General features: G+C 39.8%; 1 protein-coding gene across 2 annotated transcripts in view; it reads left to right on the top strand.

The window, feature by feature from the left end:
• Window positions 1–17,054, top strand: part of LOC132021867 (ubiquinol-cytochrome-c reductase complex assembly factor 1) — a 97,810-nt gene continuing 80,756 nt past the window's right edge. For both annotated transcript variants that reach the window (XM_059406870.1, XM_059406868.1), the window contains exons 1-2: window positions 1–111; window positions 14,942–15,046. In XM_059406870.1, the coding sequence (XP_059262853.1) occupies window positions 88–111; window positions 14,942–15,046 (129 nt within the window). In that variant the 5' untranslated portion in view covers window positions 1–87. The remainder of the gene's footprint in view (window positions 112–14,941; window positions 15,047–17,054) is intronic.

Here is a 17,054-nt window from a genome sequence, read left to right as displayed (position 1 = left end):
GCCGGCAAAAGAACGACATTGGCAAGGGGTGGGGGCCGCGGGGACTCCGGAAGGCCACCCTTTACCCGGAAATGGTTGTACAGGAACATGGCGTTGCTGGTGCGAGTCCTTGTGAGTGAAGGAGTAATTTGCTGCGGTCGCCCGCTGGGCCCCAGGGTTGGAGTCGGAGAGGGCAGGGCGGGAGAAACTGGAGGAAAGTGCAGGAGGGGAGTTTGTGCGGCAGCGAGGCTACGCGGCCGCCTTCTCAGTGGGGAGACTGAGGCAGCGTCCTACTTCCCCCTACCCTCTGTTTGGCTGTGACGTCCCCCTCTTTGGAGGTGGAAGAGAATGACATAGGACCTAAATTTGGCGAAGTTGGCTTTTTTAGTCACCTCATGCGACCGCTTTCCCGCCGGGAGAGGCAGCACGTGGGGGCACTGATTGGAGTGTCTTGAGACCTGGGTTCTAGTTTCTGTTCTGTCACTGATGCCCAGTGTGACCTTGGGCGAGTCACTTTCGGGTCTCGGTGTCCCGATGGGAAAAATGAGGTCAGTCTGCAGTCCTTTTGGTTTTTGAGGTTCTCTGGGTTTTGTTTCCGAGATAGTAAGACGATTTATAACTGTACAGTTAAGTGGAATACTATTTTAGGTTGTTAGGTTGAGAGCTGCACGAAACTGGGCTCATATCTGTCGTTCTGACTGCCCAGCACAGTGCATGGCACATCATAGGTGTTCAAGAAATATTTGTTGAAGGAAGGAAGGATTACTAGGCTTTTTAGCAGTTTTTTTTTTTTTTTAAGATTTTTATTTTACTTATTTGACCGAAAGAGAGACAGAGAGGGAATACAAGCCAGGGAAGTGGGAGAGGGAGAAGCGGACTTCCCTTAGAGCAGGGAGCCCGATAGGCGCTCGATCCCAGGACTCTGGGATCATGACCTGAGTGAGCCGAAGGCAGCCGCTTAACAATTGAGCCACCTAGGCGCCCCTAGACTTAGCACCCTTATGGGAAACTACTGCCCTGTGATTCAGTCCTTATTCTTCTAGCATACTCTGACATCTGGGAATTCAAGGAGAAAGAACGTGGCTGCAGGAAAAGGTTAGGAAGATACAGAGCTTAGTTACTAATCATTGAGGGATGGGAGGGTTTATAATTTTAGGGAATCTTCCAAAAATTGTTTTTTAGAGCAGACACTTTCTGCTCTAAGAAAAAAAATCTGTTTTTTAGAGTAGACACTTTCCATTCCTGCCTCGGGCTGTCTTGTGAGTTGCTATTTACACCTAACTTTTAAATCTTATATATGGTTTGCAAGGACTGCAGTTTTACCTCTTGTATTTCTTGTCAGCCTAGCAAAGTGCAGTACTCTCTATTGCTGATCAGTAAGTCTTTGAAGAATCATAGCTCATTTAACTTACAGAAAGATTCATTTGGTGAAGTAATTGTTGATGCAGGACAGAAATTGATTCAGATTTGAGAACTGTTGGAAATGGCAACTAGGATGTCCTTACTTAGTTTTCAAGGTGGATATGTCAGGAAAAAGATGAAAAGTTTATTGAGCTGTACATCCGAAATGAACACCTTGATTTGTCTTGGAAGTTATTAAATATTAAATATTCTTGTCCCTGAGTTTGTGGACTGTTGCAGGTTTATTCCTAGGTGGTAGCATCCATTGAAACTGCCTAACTGGCCTCTGTTAGTCATATTTTTTTCTATGTATTCCTTTCTGTTCATCTTTTTAGATAAAAAGTTTAGGTAAGGAAGGTCCTTTCACTTTTTTAGGGTTTAAAATCACTTTCACTTTATACTGTGATTGTTTATAAAGTCCTCTTATATGATACAATGTGCTGCATGACAAAGCCATGGACTAGTTGAAAGTGGCAGTAAACATGAAAGCAACAGATATTTATTGATAACCTATTCCGAAGAAGCATCTTGGTTAGGTACTGAGGAATTCGTAAATACAGGAAATCTACCTGTCCAGGAGTCTGAAGAGCCTCGGTCGAAAGCTTGGCTCCATTACTTACTACGAGTGTGACCTTGAGCAAGTCATCTAATTTCTCTGAGCCTCAGATTTTCTTAAAATTTTGATAGGATTGATCAGAAAATCAGTTGACACAGGTGACATTTAAGTGCTTTTCTTCCCTTCCTTTTACTTTAGCAACTGTTTTTAGAGTTTACTACATTCTAGGAACTATCCAAGGGACTGAGGATGAAAAACATAAACCTTTCTCTGAAGTGTATAATCTAATTAGGAGAGGCAAAAAAGAGAACAACTAATATAGTACTTGAAATGCTGTGAGAGAAGACTGTACCAGGTGCTACAGGAGCAGAGTAAGAGACACACCTAACCCAGCTTGAGGATAAGCATCCGTTGGGGAGAGATGCCTGAACTAAATGAGAGTATTGGAGAATGGGAGAAAGAGCACAGAAAAGAAGCATTAGCTTATTCTAATGCCAGACAACCAAGAACTGTACATGAATCTTTGGCTTGACTAAGGGGTACTTATGGGGAAATGGCAGGAGAGGAGTCAGGGTCTTGTGTTTCAAGGTTAGGATTAGAGTTTTATCCTGAGGCAGAGGAGAACCTTTGAAATATTTTAAGGGAAAATTCATTTTTAATAGGGTTTTTTCCAAATATTATTTATTTATTTTTCAAGTTGAAAACATCCTGATCTTCATTCTCAAGTTGTTCTTAACACCTATAATATAATCCACTAAGGTACTTCTATAGGGTGAGACCCTGAGTCTTGCAAGTGGGCTAAGGAAGGAGATTTTTGGTGGGTAGGGGGTAGGTAAGCTGCACATGCGCACTGAGGGGTGTTTGAATGGTGTGCAACCTAATGTGAACTGATAGCAGGTCAGGGTGTGGGCCGATTTCCTGTGGTCCCCAGTTTGTGTTGGGCCCTGGAGACTGGGTTCTAGGACAAGGTTACCCTCTCCCTGATCTTTTGTGACTTGTGCTGGAGATACGCAGGTAGTCTGTGATAGTGATGTATATATATTACTTGGCATCATCTCTCATGCTCTAGATGGCATCTATGTCAACGCTTCTGTTTTTAGGGTGAAAATGTTTATTTTTAAAGGTTTTTTGATACATTCTTTTTTTACTTAAATTTTTAAAGTTAATAATTGACATACAGTAAGTTGTACTTCTTTATTTACACAATTTGATAACTGTTAACATACATAGACACTTGAGAAGCTATCACCACAGTAAAAAAAATGAACATGTTTCTCCCTCCCCAAAATTTCTTTGTGCTCTTTTGCAGTCTTTTCTCCTGTTGTTCTCCCCCTGCAACCACAACTGATCAGGGGAACACTTGAGTTTCTTCTCTCATTTTCTGTTTTTATTTTTGAAATTTTTATTTATTTTTTTAAAGCTGTGGTCTTTTTAATTTTTTTTTTTTTTTAAAGTAAGCTCTAGACCCAATGTGGATCTTGAGCTCATGACCCTGAGATGAGGAGTTGAGTGCTCTACCAACTGAGCCAGCCAGGTGCCTCTCTTCTCTCATTTTTTAATTGAAATTTTAAAATTGTATCTTGAAAATATAAAAAAGTTAAAAAAACCCCCTCATCTTAGTGAACTCTCACACCTGCTGTTAGATTTTTGCTTTAATAGATCCCTGTAGCAGTTGTGGATGGATCAAAGGGCTGAGGTTCAAGTCCTGAAGCCGGTCAGAAGCTACTCAAGTAATCCTGCAAGAAGTGAGGAAGGCCTATAGTAAGAGGGGAAGTGTGGTTAAAGAGGAAGGGATGATTTTAGCAGGTATTGAGGAAACTGTCTGCAGGGATGGGGAAAGGTTAGATATTGAGGGTGAGGAAATGGGATGTCTAACAGTGAGTCCCAGGTCTGCCTTGGATGACTGAGTTCATAGAGCAGTGTCCTTTACTGAACGTATCCAGCTGGAGAGGGTGGTGTTTTGCTGTTAGTGTTTGTTTGTAAGTAGCTGGAGAGTTGGTGTTCAGGAGAGCGTAAGCAAGCTGAGATAAAGACTGTAGTTGAAATGAGATGTTGAGACTTCCATGGCAAGAATATGGATAGTTAACATTTTTAGGGCATTTATCAAGGTGCCCTGGGTAGCTTGGTGGGTGCTGTGCTGGACTCTTGATTTCAGCTCAGGTCATGATCTCAGGATCCTGAGATTGAGCCCCACATAGGGCTCTGCACTCAGTGGGAAGTCTGCCTGAGATTGTCACTCTCCCTCTCCCTCTGCCCTCCTCGCAGCCCCGTGCATGTACGTATTCTCTCTCTCCCTCTCTCCCGCTCTAAAAACAAAAAAAGTTTGACATTTATAGGGCGTTTATCATGTGGTAAGCACTCTTAAATACTTTATATATGTGAATTTACTTAATCCTGACAATAGCCCCCTGAAAAGGTAGACACTGTTGTTTTCTCCATTTTAAGATAAGAAATTTGAACCCCAGAGAAGTAGTATTCCTACAACTTTCTCATTCGTTTCTCCTTAGTTTTTCTCTTCTTTCTCTTCTGCAGCAGTGGGTTTAGGAAGTTCAAACACTGCAGTTGCTGAGTAGCTCTAGCAGAGGAACTGGACACTTGAGCAGTGCAGGGCAGTGGGACTCGTTTATGGTTTTATCTAATAGTTACCTTTATCACCACTGGGCATAGGTGATCATTTTTACTTTCTTTGACAGTAGTAGAAATTGCAGAAAGCCACTCTGTACTTAAAAAAAAAAGATTTATTTATTTATTTGAGAGAAAGAGAGAGTGTGTGTGTGGGGCAGGGTGGGGAGCAGAGGGAGAGAGAAATTCAAACAGGCTCTGTGCTGAGCACAGACTTGGATTCAGGGCTTGATCTCACGATGCTGAGATCACAACTTGAGCCAAAACTAAGAGTTGGATACTTAAGTGACTGGGCTACCCAGGTGCCCAGTACTTATATTATATTTTGTACTTATATTTTTTAATTGTAGTAAAATATACATAAAATGTACCATTTTAATAATTTTTAATTTTACAGTTCAGTAGCATTAAATACATTCACATTGTTGTGCTGCCATCACAGCCATCAATCACAGAACCCTTTTTATCTTGCAGAACTGAAATTCTACCAATTAAATGATAAATTACCATGCCCCCCTCTCCTTACCCACTATTCTTTCTGTCTTTATGATTTTGAATATTCTAGGTACTTCATATTAGTGGAGTCATATGGTGTTTATTCTTTTGTTACTGGTGTATTTTACTTAGTATAATGTCTTCAGGGTTCTTCTATGTTGTAGCATATGTCAGAATTTTCTTCCTTTTTTTTTAAAGATTTTTTTTTATTAGAGAGAAAGAGAGGGAGAGCAAGTGAGCCTGAGAGAGGAGAAGGCTAGAGGGAGAAGCAGACTCCCCACGGAGCTGGGAGCCTGATGTGGGATTCAATCCCGGGACTCCGGGATCATGGCCTGAGCTGAAGGGCAGTTGCCCAACCAACTGAGCCACCCAGGCATCCAGAATTGCCTTCTTTTTTTTTAAGGCTGAATAGTATTCCATTGTATGTATAGACCACAGTCTGTTTATCCGTTTGTCTGAGGACAGACACTTGGGTTGCTTCCATCTTTTGGCTATTCTGAAATAGTGCTGCCATGAATATGTATATCTCTTCAGGTCCCTTTTTTCACTTCTTTTGGGTATGTATTCAAAAGTAGATGGGGCGCCTGGGTGGCTCAGTGGTTGAAAGGCTCTATCTTTGGCTCAGATCGTGTTCCTGGATTCCTGGGATCGTGTTCCTGGATTCCTGGGATCGAGCCCCACATCGGGCTTTCTGCTCAGCGGGGAGTCTGCTTCCCCCACTCTCTTTCTGCCTGCCTCTCTGCCTACTTGTGATTTCTCTCTCTGTGAAAAAAAAAAAAAAAAGATCTTCAAAAGTAGAATTATTGGATTTTATGGTAATTCTGTGTTTAATTTTTTGAGAATTTGCCATTTTATATTCTGCAGTAGCTGCAATGTTTACATTCCCGTCAGGAAAGCATAAGGCCTCTAGTTTCTCCACATCTTTGCTAGTGCTTATTTTTCCTTCTTTCCTTCCTTCCTTCCATAGCGACCATTTTTTTTTTTTTTTTAAGGAGTGCATAGGAGTGGGGTGGGTGAGGAGGGGCAGAGGAGGAGGTAGAGAGAGAATCTTGAGCAGTCTCCATGCCCAGTACAGAGCTTGATAAAGGGCTTGATCTCCCAACCCTGAGATCTTGACCTGAATAAAAATTGAGAGTTGGACACTTAACCGACTAAGCCACCCAAGCACCCCCTTAGTGGCAATCTTAATGGGTGTGAGGTGATGTCCCATTGTAGTTTTGGTTTACATTTCTCTAATGATGAGTGATGTGGAACATATTTTATATGCAAGCTGGTCATTTGTGTAAATGTCTGTGTGACTCCTTTGCCTGTTTTTTAATTGAGTTTTTCTTTTTTTTTTTTTTAAGATTTTATTTATTTATTTGTCAGAGAGAGAGAGAGAGAGAGAACCCAAGCAGGCAGAGCGGCAGGCAGAGGCTGAGAGAGAAGCAGGCTCCCCGCTGAGCAAGGAGCCCGATGTAGGCCTTGATCCCAGGACCCTGGGTTCATGACCTGAGCCAAAGGCAGTGGCTTAACCAACTGAGCCACCCAGGCATCCCTCTTTTTTCTTTTTCTTTGTTAAAATTTTATTTATTTATTTGTCAGAGAGAGGGAGAGCACAAGCAGGGGAGCAGAAGGCAGAGCAGCAGGCTCTCTGCTGAGCAAGGAGCATAATGTGGGAACTTGATCCCAGGACCATGGTCATGACTTGAGCTGAAGGCAGATGCTTAGCCAGCTGGGCCACCTAGGGATCCCAGTTTTTTTCTTTTTAATATATTCTGGATTCAGTCCCTTATCAGATACATGATTTGCAAATACTTTATCCCATACCATGGATTGTCTTTTTACCTTACTGATAGTATTTTTTGATGCACAAAAGTTTCTAATTTTGATGAAGTCCAACTTAACTATTTTTCTCTTATTGCCTGGGCTTTGGTGTCATATCCAAGAAATCCTTGTCAAATCCATTGTCATCATCTATATTTTCTTGAAGAGCTTCATAGTTCTAGGTCTTAAGTTTAGGTCTTTGATCAATTTTGAGTTAATTTTTGTATGTGTTAAGGTTTTACTGTGGTTTTTGTTATTTTCTTTGTGTTTGCCATGGGAATTACAATTAACATCTTGATTTATAACAATCTAGTTTGAATTAATATCAATTTGATTTCAATAATATATAAAAACTTTTATTCCATTTAGTGCCATTCCTTCCTGAGTCCCTCATGCCCTGTCATCAAATTATATATTTATACATCGTGTGCCCATCAGCATAGATTTACAATTACTCTTTAAGCAGTTCCCTTTTAAATTAAAAATAAAAATGGAAATAAAAAATAATTATAAACAAAATATATTTATGATGTATTTTTTATTTTTCTAAATAGTTAATCTTTATCAATGTCCTTTATTTCTTCATGTGGATTTGAGTTTACTGTCATGTCAGAAGTCTCATTTCAGCCTGGTGTTTTCCCTTTAATATTTGCTATAGAGCAGGTCTGCTGTTGACAGATTTTCTTAGTTTTTTTTAAGTCTAGAAAATCTTTATTTTTCATCCCACTGCCTCCTGACTTCCGTGGTTTCTGAGAAGAAATCAGCTGTTAATGTTATCAAGGCTTTCTTACACATGTTGAATGGCATTCCTACTTTCAGGATTCTGTGTTTTTGTCTTTCAGCAGCTTGATTATGATATGTCCATTTACAGATCTCTCTGAATTTATGCTACTTGAGTTAGTTGAGCTTCTTGGACTTCTAGATTGATGTTTTTCATCAAATCTTGGGATTTTTTGGCCAGTATTTCTTCAGATATTTCTCTCTTGTCCTTCCATTATACATATGTTGGTACATTTGAGATCATGACCCATAGCTCTCTGAGGCTCTGTGAAATTTTTTCATTCTTTTTTCTTTCTGTTCTTTCTTTCTGTCCTTCCATTATACATATGTTGGTACATTTGAGATCATGACCCATAGCTCTCTGAGGCTCTGTGAAATTTTTTCATTCTTTTTTCTTTCTGTTCCTTAGTCTGGATAATCTCAGTTGGCCTATTTTCATGGGCACTGATTTTCTCTTCTTCAAATCTTATGTTTAACCCCTTTAGTGAAATGTTCATTTTATTCTTTCAACACAAGAATTTATATTGTTTATTTAATTTATTTGACAGAGAGAGAGAGAGAGAGAAAATGCACAAGTAGGGGAATTTGCAGGCAGAGGGAGAGGGAAAAACAGGCTTCTTTCTGAGCAAAGAGCCTGACGGCTCAGTCACGAAATCCTGGGATCATGACCTGAGCTGAAGGCAGTTGCTTAACTGACTGAGCCTTCCAGGTGCACCAAGAATTTTTTTTTTTTTTAAAGATTTTATTTATTTATTTGAGAAAGAGAGAGGGATGGGGGTCACAAGTAGGCAGAGAGAGAGAGAGAGAGGGAAGCAGGCTCCCCGTCGAGCAGAGAGCCTGATGCGGGGCTTGATCCTAGGACCCTGAGATCATGACCTGAGCTGAAAGCAGAGGCTTTAACCCACTGAGCCACCCAGGCGCCCCAAGAATTTCCATTTTTTAAAAAAATAATCTCTGTTGATATTCTCTATTTGGTGAGATAGCATTCTTATACTCTGCTGTAGTTCCTTAGACATGGTTTCTTTTAGATTTTAAACATTTAAAATAGCAGGCTCCAAGTCTTTGTCTAGATTGTCTAACATCTGAGCTTCCTCAGGGACAGTTTTCTTTTATTTTCTTCTTCAGGGACAGTTTCTTTCTTTCTTTTTTTTTTTTCTTTTCCCAAAGATTTTATTTACTTATTTGACACAGAGAGAGATCACAAGTAGGCAGAGAGGCAGGCAGAGAGAGGGGGAAGCAGGCTCCCTGCCGAGCAGAGAGCCCGACGCGGGGCTTCATCTCAGGACCCTGAGATCATGATCTGAGCTGAAGGCCGAGGCTTAACCCACTGAGCCACCCAGGTGCCCTGCCCCAGGGACAGTTTTTACCATTTTTTCCCCCTTCTGTTTCTTTACATGTTTCATACTTTTTTTTTTTGTATGTTTGTTTTTTGTTAAAACCTGGACATTTAAAATAATATAGTATGGCAGCTTTGGAAATCAGATCTGTCCTTTCTCAGAGTTTGTTTATTTTTTTTCTGTTTAGTGACCTTTCTGTATTAATTCTGAAACGTCTGTATTCTTTGTTGTGTGGTCTCTGCTTGGTTAGCTTAGTGGTCAGATAATGATTGGAGACTTCCTTAAATACTTAGAACCAGTACGTCTCCTGGTTTTTGCTGAGGGACTCTGTGCACATGTTGGGGCACGCTGTTCTGCCAGTCATTTAATATCTCTGTCTTAAACTTCACTTTCTTCTTGTGCGGAGCCTCAAGGTCAACCAGAGTTCTCAGGTCTTCACCTGTTCATGTATACAGCTCTGTGCATATGCATGGCCTTCAGATTCCCAGGAATATGTCAGACATTTTCAAAGCCCTGATGAGCTCATTCTCTTGCTTTTCCTTTTAAGCTTTTTTATTAGCCTTTTGTTTTCCCCAAGTAGTATCCACTACCTCAGGCAGCCATGAAGTTAAACAGTTGCCTCTATTTGTTTTCAACCAATACTCCTGGGGAAACGTTTTCATATTGGAAGAGTTCCAGGGCACCCTTGCAAATGAAGTCTTACAAAGAACTACTAACAGATCAAATATCGCTAGTGCTTTGCAAATAAGGCTTTAAGCAGGGCACTTGGGTGGCTTAGTGGGTTAAGCCTCTGCCTTCAGCTCAGGTCGTGATCTCAGGGTTCTGAGATCGAGTTCTGCATTGGGTTCTTTGCTCAGCTGAGAGCCTGCTTCCCCCTCTCTATCTGCCTGCCTCTCTGCCTACTTGTAATTTCTCTCTCTCTGTGTCAAATAAATAAATAAAATCTTTAAAAAAAAAAAAAGGCTTTAAGGAGCATCAGCCCCATTCAGAAGTCAACTTTTCTCCAGAGAAGATTAGTTCTTTTTAGTGAATATTGCTATTTAGAAGCCAAACCTGGATGCTAGATGTAGTCTGCTTCCAGGACCTATTAAGACAAGGTTAAGAAGTGTATGTAAGTACATACATATACATAAACACACATCTGTTTCTATATTTATATATACATAACAAAAACCCATACTAATTACTCTAAAGCCATACTAGTACCATAGGGTTTATTGTACTCTTCGTCTTTTCATATTTGTTAACTCCTTTCTTTAATAGATAACCCTTAATATATATAATAATTAATATATGTTAATTATTTGCTCAATCTTAGTACATTTACTGATTTGCTCAAATCTTTCCTGGACTTAATCTTTTAAATCTAAGATTGGACACCCCCAACAAAGTGGGAGAAGTAGAGTATTCAGTAAGTATGGACATTCTCTGCTCCTTCTGTCTGAGTAAATACCCTTTTATAACATGCCACTTTGTAACTTGTAGGACAGTTTGCTCAGGTAGTGTTTATCTTTGAGATTATGGAATTGAATTAGTTTCCATGCTATTGGGAGTACAGGAGCCAGTGGACATTTGCAGAGTGTATTTGGTGACTGTGGTTGATCTTCATTATTCACAGATTCTATATTTTTGAATTCATCATGCTTGCTAAAATTTATTTGTGATCCCAAAATCAATACTCATGGTACTTTTGTGGTCATTTACGGATTTGTGCAGAGGAGTTAAAAATTTGAGCTGTCACATCCAAGTTCCTAGCTGAGACAGATACTCTAACTTCTTATTTTAGCTCTTTTTTTTTTTTAAAGATTTTATTTATTTATTTGACAGAGATCATAAGTAGGCAGAGAGGCAGGTAGAGAGAAAGAGGGGGAAACAGGCTCCCGGCCAAGCAGTGAGCCCAATGTGGGGCTCAGTCCCAGGACCCTGGGATCATGACCCGAGCCGAAGGCAGAGGCTTTAACCTGCTGAGCCACCCAGGCACCCCCTTATTTTAGCTCTTATAGTGTAAACAAGTACCCTCTTCCAGGTTACTTAATGGCATGTGTTTTTGCATTTTTGTGCTTTGTTGGTGATTTCCCTGTTGTTGTTGTTTAATATTTTCTTTATTTATTTGACCGAGACACAGCGACAAAGGGAACATAAACAAGGGGAGGGGGAGAGGGAGAAGCAGGCACCGGGCCAAGCAGGGAGCCCCATGCGGGGCTCAATCCCAGGACCTTGGGATCATGACCCAAGCTGAAGGCAGATGCCTTATGACTGAGCCACCCAGGCTCCCCTGTGATTTCCCTGTTTTTTTTTTTTTTTTAGGGTCTTAACTATAAATCTTTATTTTTATTTTTTTTTTTATATTTTACCTATTTATTTGATAGACAGAGATCACAAGTAGGTGGAGAGGCAGACAGAGAGAGAGGAGGAAGCAGGCTCCCTGCCGAGCAGAGAGCCCGATGTGGGGCTCGATCCCGGGACCCCGAGATCATGACCTGAGCCGAAGGCAGCGGCCTAAACCACTGAGCCACCCAGGCACCCATGTGATTTCCCTGTTTAATATGGCTGCCAAATGTTAGTGCCATCTAGTGCTGTCTGGTATTGCTAAGTGCAAAAAGACCGTGATGTTCCTTACAGAGAAAATTTATGTGTTGGATATATTTTGTTCAGGAGTGAGTTACAGTGCTATTGGCTATGGGTTCAATGTTAATGAATCAACTACATATACATATATATAAAATAAGCTGTCTTTTTTTTTTTTTTTTTTTTTTTAAAGATTTTATTTATTTATTTGACAGAGAGAAATCACAAGTAGTCGGAGAGGCAGGCAGAGAGAGAGAGACGGAAGCAGGCTCCCTGCTGAGCAGAGAGCCCGATGCGGGACTCGATCCCAGGACCCTGAGATCATGACCTGAGCCGAAGGCAGCGGCTTAACCCACTGAGCCACCCAGGCGCCCAAAATAAGCTGTCTTTAAGTAGAAGCACACAAGGTTATATATTGATTGGTTGATGGAAATGGGACCAGAGGCTTGTAGGAACCTAAGCCTGTATTTATCGAAGGAGTGATGGTTCAGTATTGACTAAGTGTTTGTGTGCACTTGACAAAACAAAACTATGGGGAATAGGAAAATGGATGCCATGTAAAGCCTTTTCTAGCTCATGAGTAAGCTGAGGAAAATACTGTGTATCTTAAATACCACATGGAGCAAGAGGCTGGTCAGCAACAGACTGATTATAGTTGAAAAATTGGTCTGTCCAAGTATTTTGAAATACAAATGTAAAATCACCTGCAATTTTCAATACTCACAGGAAATAAAAACGTGGAACCCGTCTAAAATTTTGGTTTTTGAAGCATTGATGAGGCAAAAGACAATAAAACTGGTTCCCATTTAGTTGTGGTGTATATATTATCCTAGGTTAAAGCAGTAATTTTAACCATTGGAAATGGCTACAAATGTTTTCCTAAACTTGGGAGTTGAGGTTTGCTAATTGTTATAAGCCTGATATCAGTATCTGTAAGTGGGAGAGAAGTACTTTCACAGTTTTATATTTATAAATGAAGAACTGGGAGAGGTATGGAGGAAAATGGACCGAGTAGAGTCAGTAGAACCAGTACTTGGAATCTGGGGATACTGCTTGAAGCTAATGAACTCATGGGTTGGGTAAGAGGGAAGAAGAGGAACTGACCAGAAGGGGATTAGGTTGTGTGGGGAGGAGCACTAATTCCCAAACCTGGGAATCTGAGTCAGGTTTTGGAGCTGCTGAATGGAGAATACAAGGCAGGGTATTTAAATATAAAGTTGAGTCTACAGGGGTCCAGTTGGTAAAGATCAGGTAATCAAGTTTGACTAAAAGGGCACTTGGAGGCACTGAGAGCTTTTGAGAAAGGGAATAGCAGATTCAGAACAGTATTTTAAGAAAATGGTTCTTGTTGCTGTGACAGTTTGCTATGGAAGGAGAAGCTTCTGCACATAATTCAGTAACAGTTGTTAAAATGATGCTTTTGTGTGTGTTTTAGAGTTCTTGAGGTGCTTTTACAAATGATCCTTGGAACACGCCTTTGGGATAGCTTTTATTATTCCCACTTTACATTAGGGAAAATAGAGGTCCAGAATGTTGAGTAACTAGTTCAGGGTCACACAGCTATTTAATAACCATCTTGGAATTCATATACCCTTCCTGCTGCACCTCAGTTTCAATTAAGGGTTTGAACAAGAATTATTGTTGTAGGATTGGAGAAGGAAAGAACAGAGCTGATTGCGTCTTTCTTCTAATAAGAACTGATTTAAAGTGTTGGCATAAAACCAAGTAGAACCAAAATTAAAGAGAAAAGTTTTGTTGACGTGGGAAAAAATATGATGAAATTCTTCAGAAAATCTTTCAGAGTTTTTATTGTTCCTACATGTAACTTCCCTTTACTTTTCTTCCCCTGCTCTGGACTTAAATCTGCAGAAGTTTATCCCATATTTACATTTTTAGGAAAGGAAGATCTAACATTGAGTGATTCTGGCAAATGATTAAGTGTTAGTAAACAAAAAGCCAGTAACTGTGTCTTATTTAAATATTATCCCAGCAGATCAAATCTCAGCTGAAATAAAATATTAGAAGCTTTACTTTTCATTCAAAACATAAGGGGTTGTGAGTGGTCTATTAAAAATAGTTATACAGGGATGCCTGGGTGACTCAGTGGGTTAAGCCTCTGCCTTTGGCTTGGGTCATTATCTCAGGGTCCTAGGATCCAGCCCCGCATCGGGGCTTCCCCCTCTCTCTCTGCCTGCCTCTCTGCCTAATTGTGATCTCTGTCTGTCAAATAAATAAATAAAATCTTAAAAAAAGTTTTAAAGCTATGAGACACTTTAGAAAGCATCTCTAGGTTTGAAATTCCTATACGTTTTTCTACATCTTACCCCTTCCTGCCTACTCTGGAGGAAATGGAGATTCACATTCAACTTACTGTTTATTTGGACATGCTGCAAGGTACATTTGTTGATTTTTCTGAAGTTCTGAGAAGTAGGGAGTCCAAGTACATGGCTCTTTCCACAGTACGATACTGTGTTTTATTGTTTCAAGACTAGATTATAGAGTGTTAGGGGAGACTTTGGAGATACTCCCTTTACCCTTTCATCCCATAAATGAGCATGGATTCTGGAGTTGGGCTACCTGGGTTCAAATCTTAACCCTATCATTATAGTAACTGTTTATCTTTTAGAGAGAGGGCGTGTGCACGTGTGTGTGTGTGTGTGTGTGTGTGTGTGTGTGTATGAGTGGGGGTGGGAGACAGAGGGAGAGGGAGAGAATCTTAAGCAGGTTCCATGTTCAGCATGGAGCCTGAGGTGGGGCTCGATCTCATGAACCTGAGATCATGACCTGAGCCGAAGGCATGGTCATAGTGATCCCACACTGCTTACTGTAAAGGGATTCTGTGAAGATCAGACAAGTCAGTGTTTATGAACTTGCTATTGTAAACGCTTATTTAAATGATAATCTAATTGTGAAATGCCTGAAGTCTGCTTATTTTGTTACATTCCTGAGAGGGAACTCATGTATCCTGGCTTGAGTCAGCCATTACTAGAGTTGTTTTGGTTCATAGATCTGGAATAGGTAGGGGTATATCTTCCTTAGAGAGATAAGCATGCGGAGTTTTAGTCTTGTCTTATTTTGGAAGTTCTCTTTTCTTTTTTTTTTCTTTTTAGAGATTTGTATTTATTCATTAGAGAGAGAAAGAAGAGAAGGAGAGAGCATGAATGGAGAGAGGGACAGAGGGAGAGGGAGACGCAGACTCCCTGCTGAGCAGGGAGGCCTGCATGGGGCTCTATTCCAGAACCCCGAGATCATGACCTGAGCTGAAGGCAGAGGCTTAACTGCTTGAGTCACCCAGGGACCCCGGAAGTTCACTTTTCATGTACCCTGTTCTGGGAGGATTTTTAAACTTCTATACATAGAGTGGGATAGAATTCTTGACATTTTTTTCTCTCTCTAGAAGAACCGGATTAACATTTCCCCATGGGTTCCAGTATGCAGCCGATTGGTACCTATGTCGTCTACACAGGGACAGTGGGGCAGGGCTCTGTCTGGTACTTTCCAGGTAAGGTTTGTTGTTTCTTTGCTTGGTATGAAAACCTTAGTGTTTATTTGCAAATGTCATATATTTATAGATTAGCCAAACAAATTGTGTGATGGAAAAACCTCATGAGACCACTTCTGGGTCTCTGTGGTGCCAGCTCAGGACTGATTCCTACAGTATGGTGTCTAGGGCGTTGCTTCTAAATACCCCAGCAGTGGAACTTAGCCTAGGATACCATGCTACAGTCTGATGATTTTTACTGTTGGGAATGTTTCCAGATATTCACCTCAGAGTTAACTTCAGTTTTCTCTTTGCAGCCACATTGTGCCACTTTTATTTGGGGTAACAAATGTTTCTTTTCTTTTCTCTTTTCTTTTCTTCTCTTTTCTTTTCATGAACACAAAATCCAAGGAACAATTATTTGAGGCCTTAGTTTACCATTGACCACATGATTCATTACCTTAGACCCTCTTTGAGAGTTTTTTCTCCTGATTTTTGTTAATTATACAAATAATTTAGTAATAAGGGAAATAAAAATCATCCATGACCTCAAACTTGAAAACATCTGGTTTTTTTCCAGTCCTTATGTGTGCGTGTGTGCTAATTTTTTCCTTAGATACCTTAACAAATAACCACAGAATTTTATTTTCTGGTGCCCTTTCACTTATTAGAGCAGACATTATTCATGTTAGGTAGATTGCATAATTAAATTTTTTAATGGCTACGTGTTATTCTACTTACTTAGGCCGTGTTTGATATTAAAATCACTTCCAATTTTTTTTCCATTATAGGCTTAATATAGTTACCATTTTCTTGATATATAGTTTTTAAAATTTTTAATTATTTATTAAATATAAGTTACTAGGAGGGTGTACCCTGGGTTGATGAGTATGAGCTGTTTCTTTCTCCATAAGGTTGTTTTAATTTATAGTGCCATCAGCAATGTATATATAGGTAGTCTTTCATTATTACCACCTCTGAATTGGGTGTTTTAAAAAAATTTAAACTAACTGGGTAGAAAATATTGTCTTGTTTTGCTTTGTATTTCTTTATTTATCTGTCGGGGCTAAACATTTTTCTGTGTTTATCAGTTGTAGTCTAGTTTTTAAAAATCATATGCTTGTATCATTTCTCCATTTATCTATGGGAATTTATTTTTCTTACCAGTCTATGTGAATTCCTTCTGTAGCCACTAACTTCTTCATATTTGATGTAATTAAAAATATTTTTGATAAAAAATTGTGTTATGTAATTTATTTATGTAAATATGCTAAAACAATTTAAAATAGTATAATTCCCTCTAACTAGTGTGTAAGCTTTTCCCTTCTGAGGACATTTTGTTTGTGCCTGTACTTCCTGGGCTTCTTACTCACTTTGGCACAGAGTAGGCGCTAAATATATGTTGAATGAATAAAGAATATGTCTGTACAGAGGAGGCATTCTACTTTATGTAGTCATGAAGCTATTTCTTTTCAGAGTTGAGGTATGTTCTGTTACTCTTCGTGCATTGGAAAATTTTAATGAAATTTATCATGGAGTTCTAAGTCATTTGTTTTTGTGTGTATATGGGTGGGGGGAACTCATCATGTGAATCTCAGACTTATGTCTCATTCTTTGAATCAATAAACATTTCTTGAGTACCTAGTATGTACCAGGTACTGTATTAGGTTCCGAGACAGCATTATAGCAATCATCCATGAAATAACTTAGGGTGGTTTATCTCATGCTGACAAGAGGTAATTTCAGCCAGTATAAATAAACTGAACATTTTGTTGTGCCTCATTGGCACATTTTCCCACTTTGAGGACCCCTGGTTGGAAAAATCTGGTTTTCTTCAGGTACATGTCTGACAGGGAGACAGATTTAGCTCAGAATGGAGAAGAACTTTGTGTTAATTAGAATTGTGGGGTCATGGAATATGTGGGCTACATTTTGACATAGTAAGTTTCCCGTTACTGGAAATATTCAGGCAACGGTTAGAAGACTTATGTGTTAAGAGCATGACATAAAAGAATTCATTGGTTGAATG

This window comes from Mustela nigripes, chromosome 7 (assembly GCF_022355385.1).
Source record: "Mustela nigripes isolate SB6536 chromosome 7, MUSNIG.SB6536, whole genome shotgun sequence".
NCBI classification, from domain to species: Eukaryota; Metazoa; Chordata; class Mammalia; order Carnivora; family Mustelidae; genus Mustela; species Mustela nigripes.
Note: the sequence above shows the minus strand (reverse complement) of the source record. Positions and strands in the feature narration are given on the sequence as shown.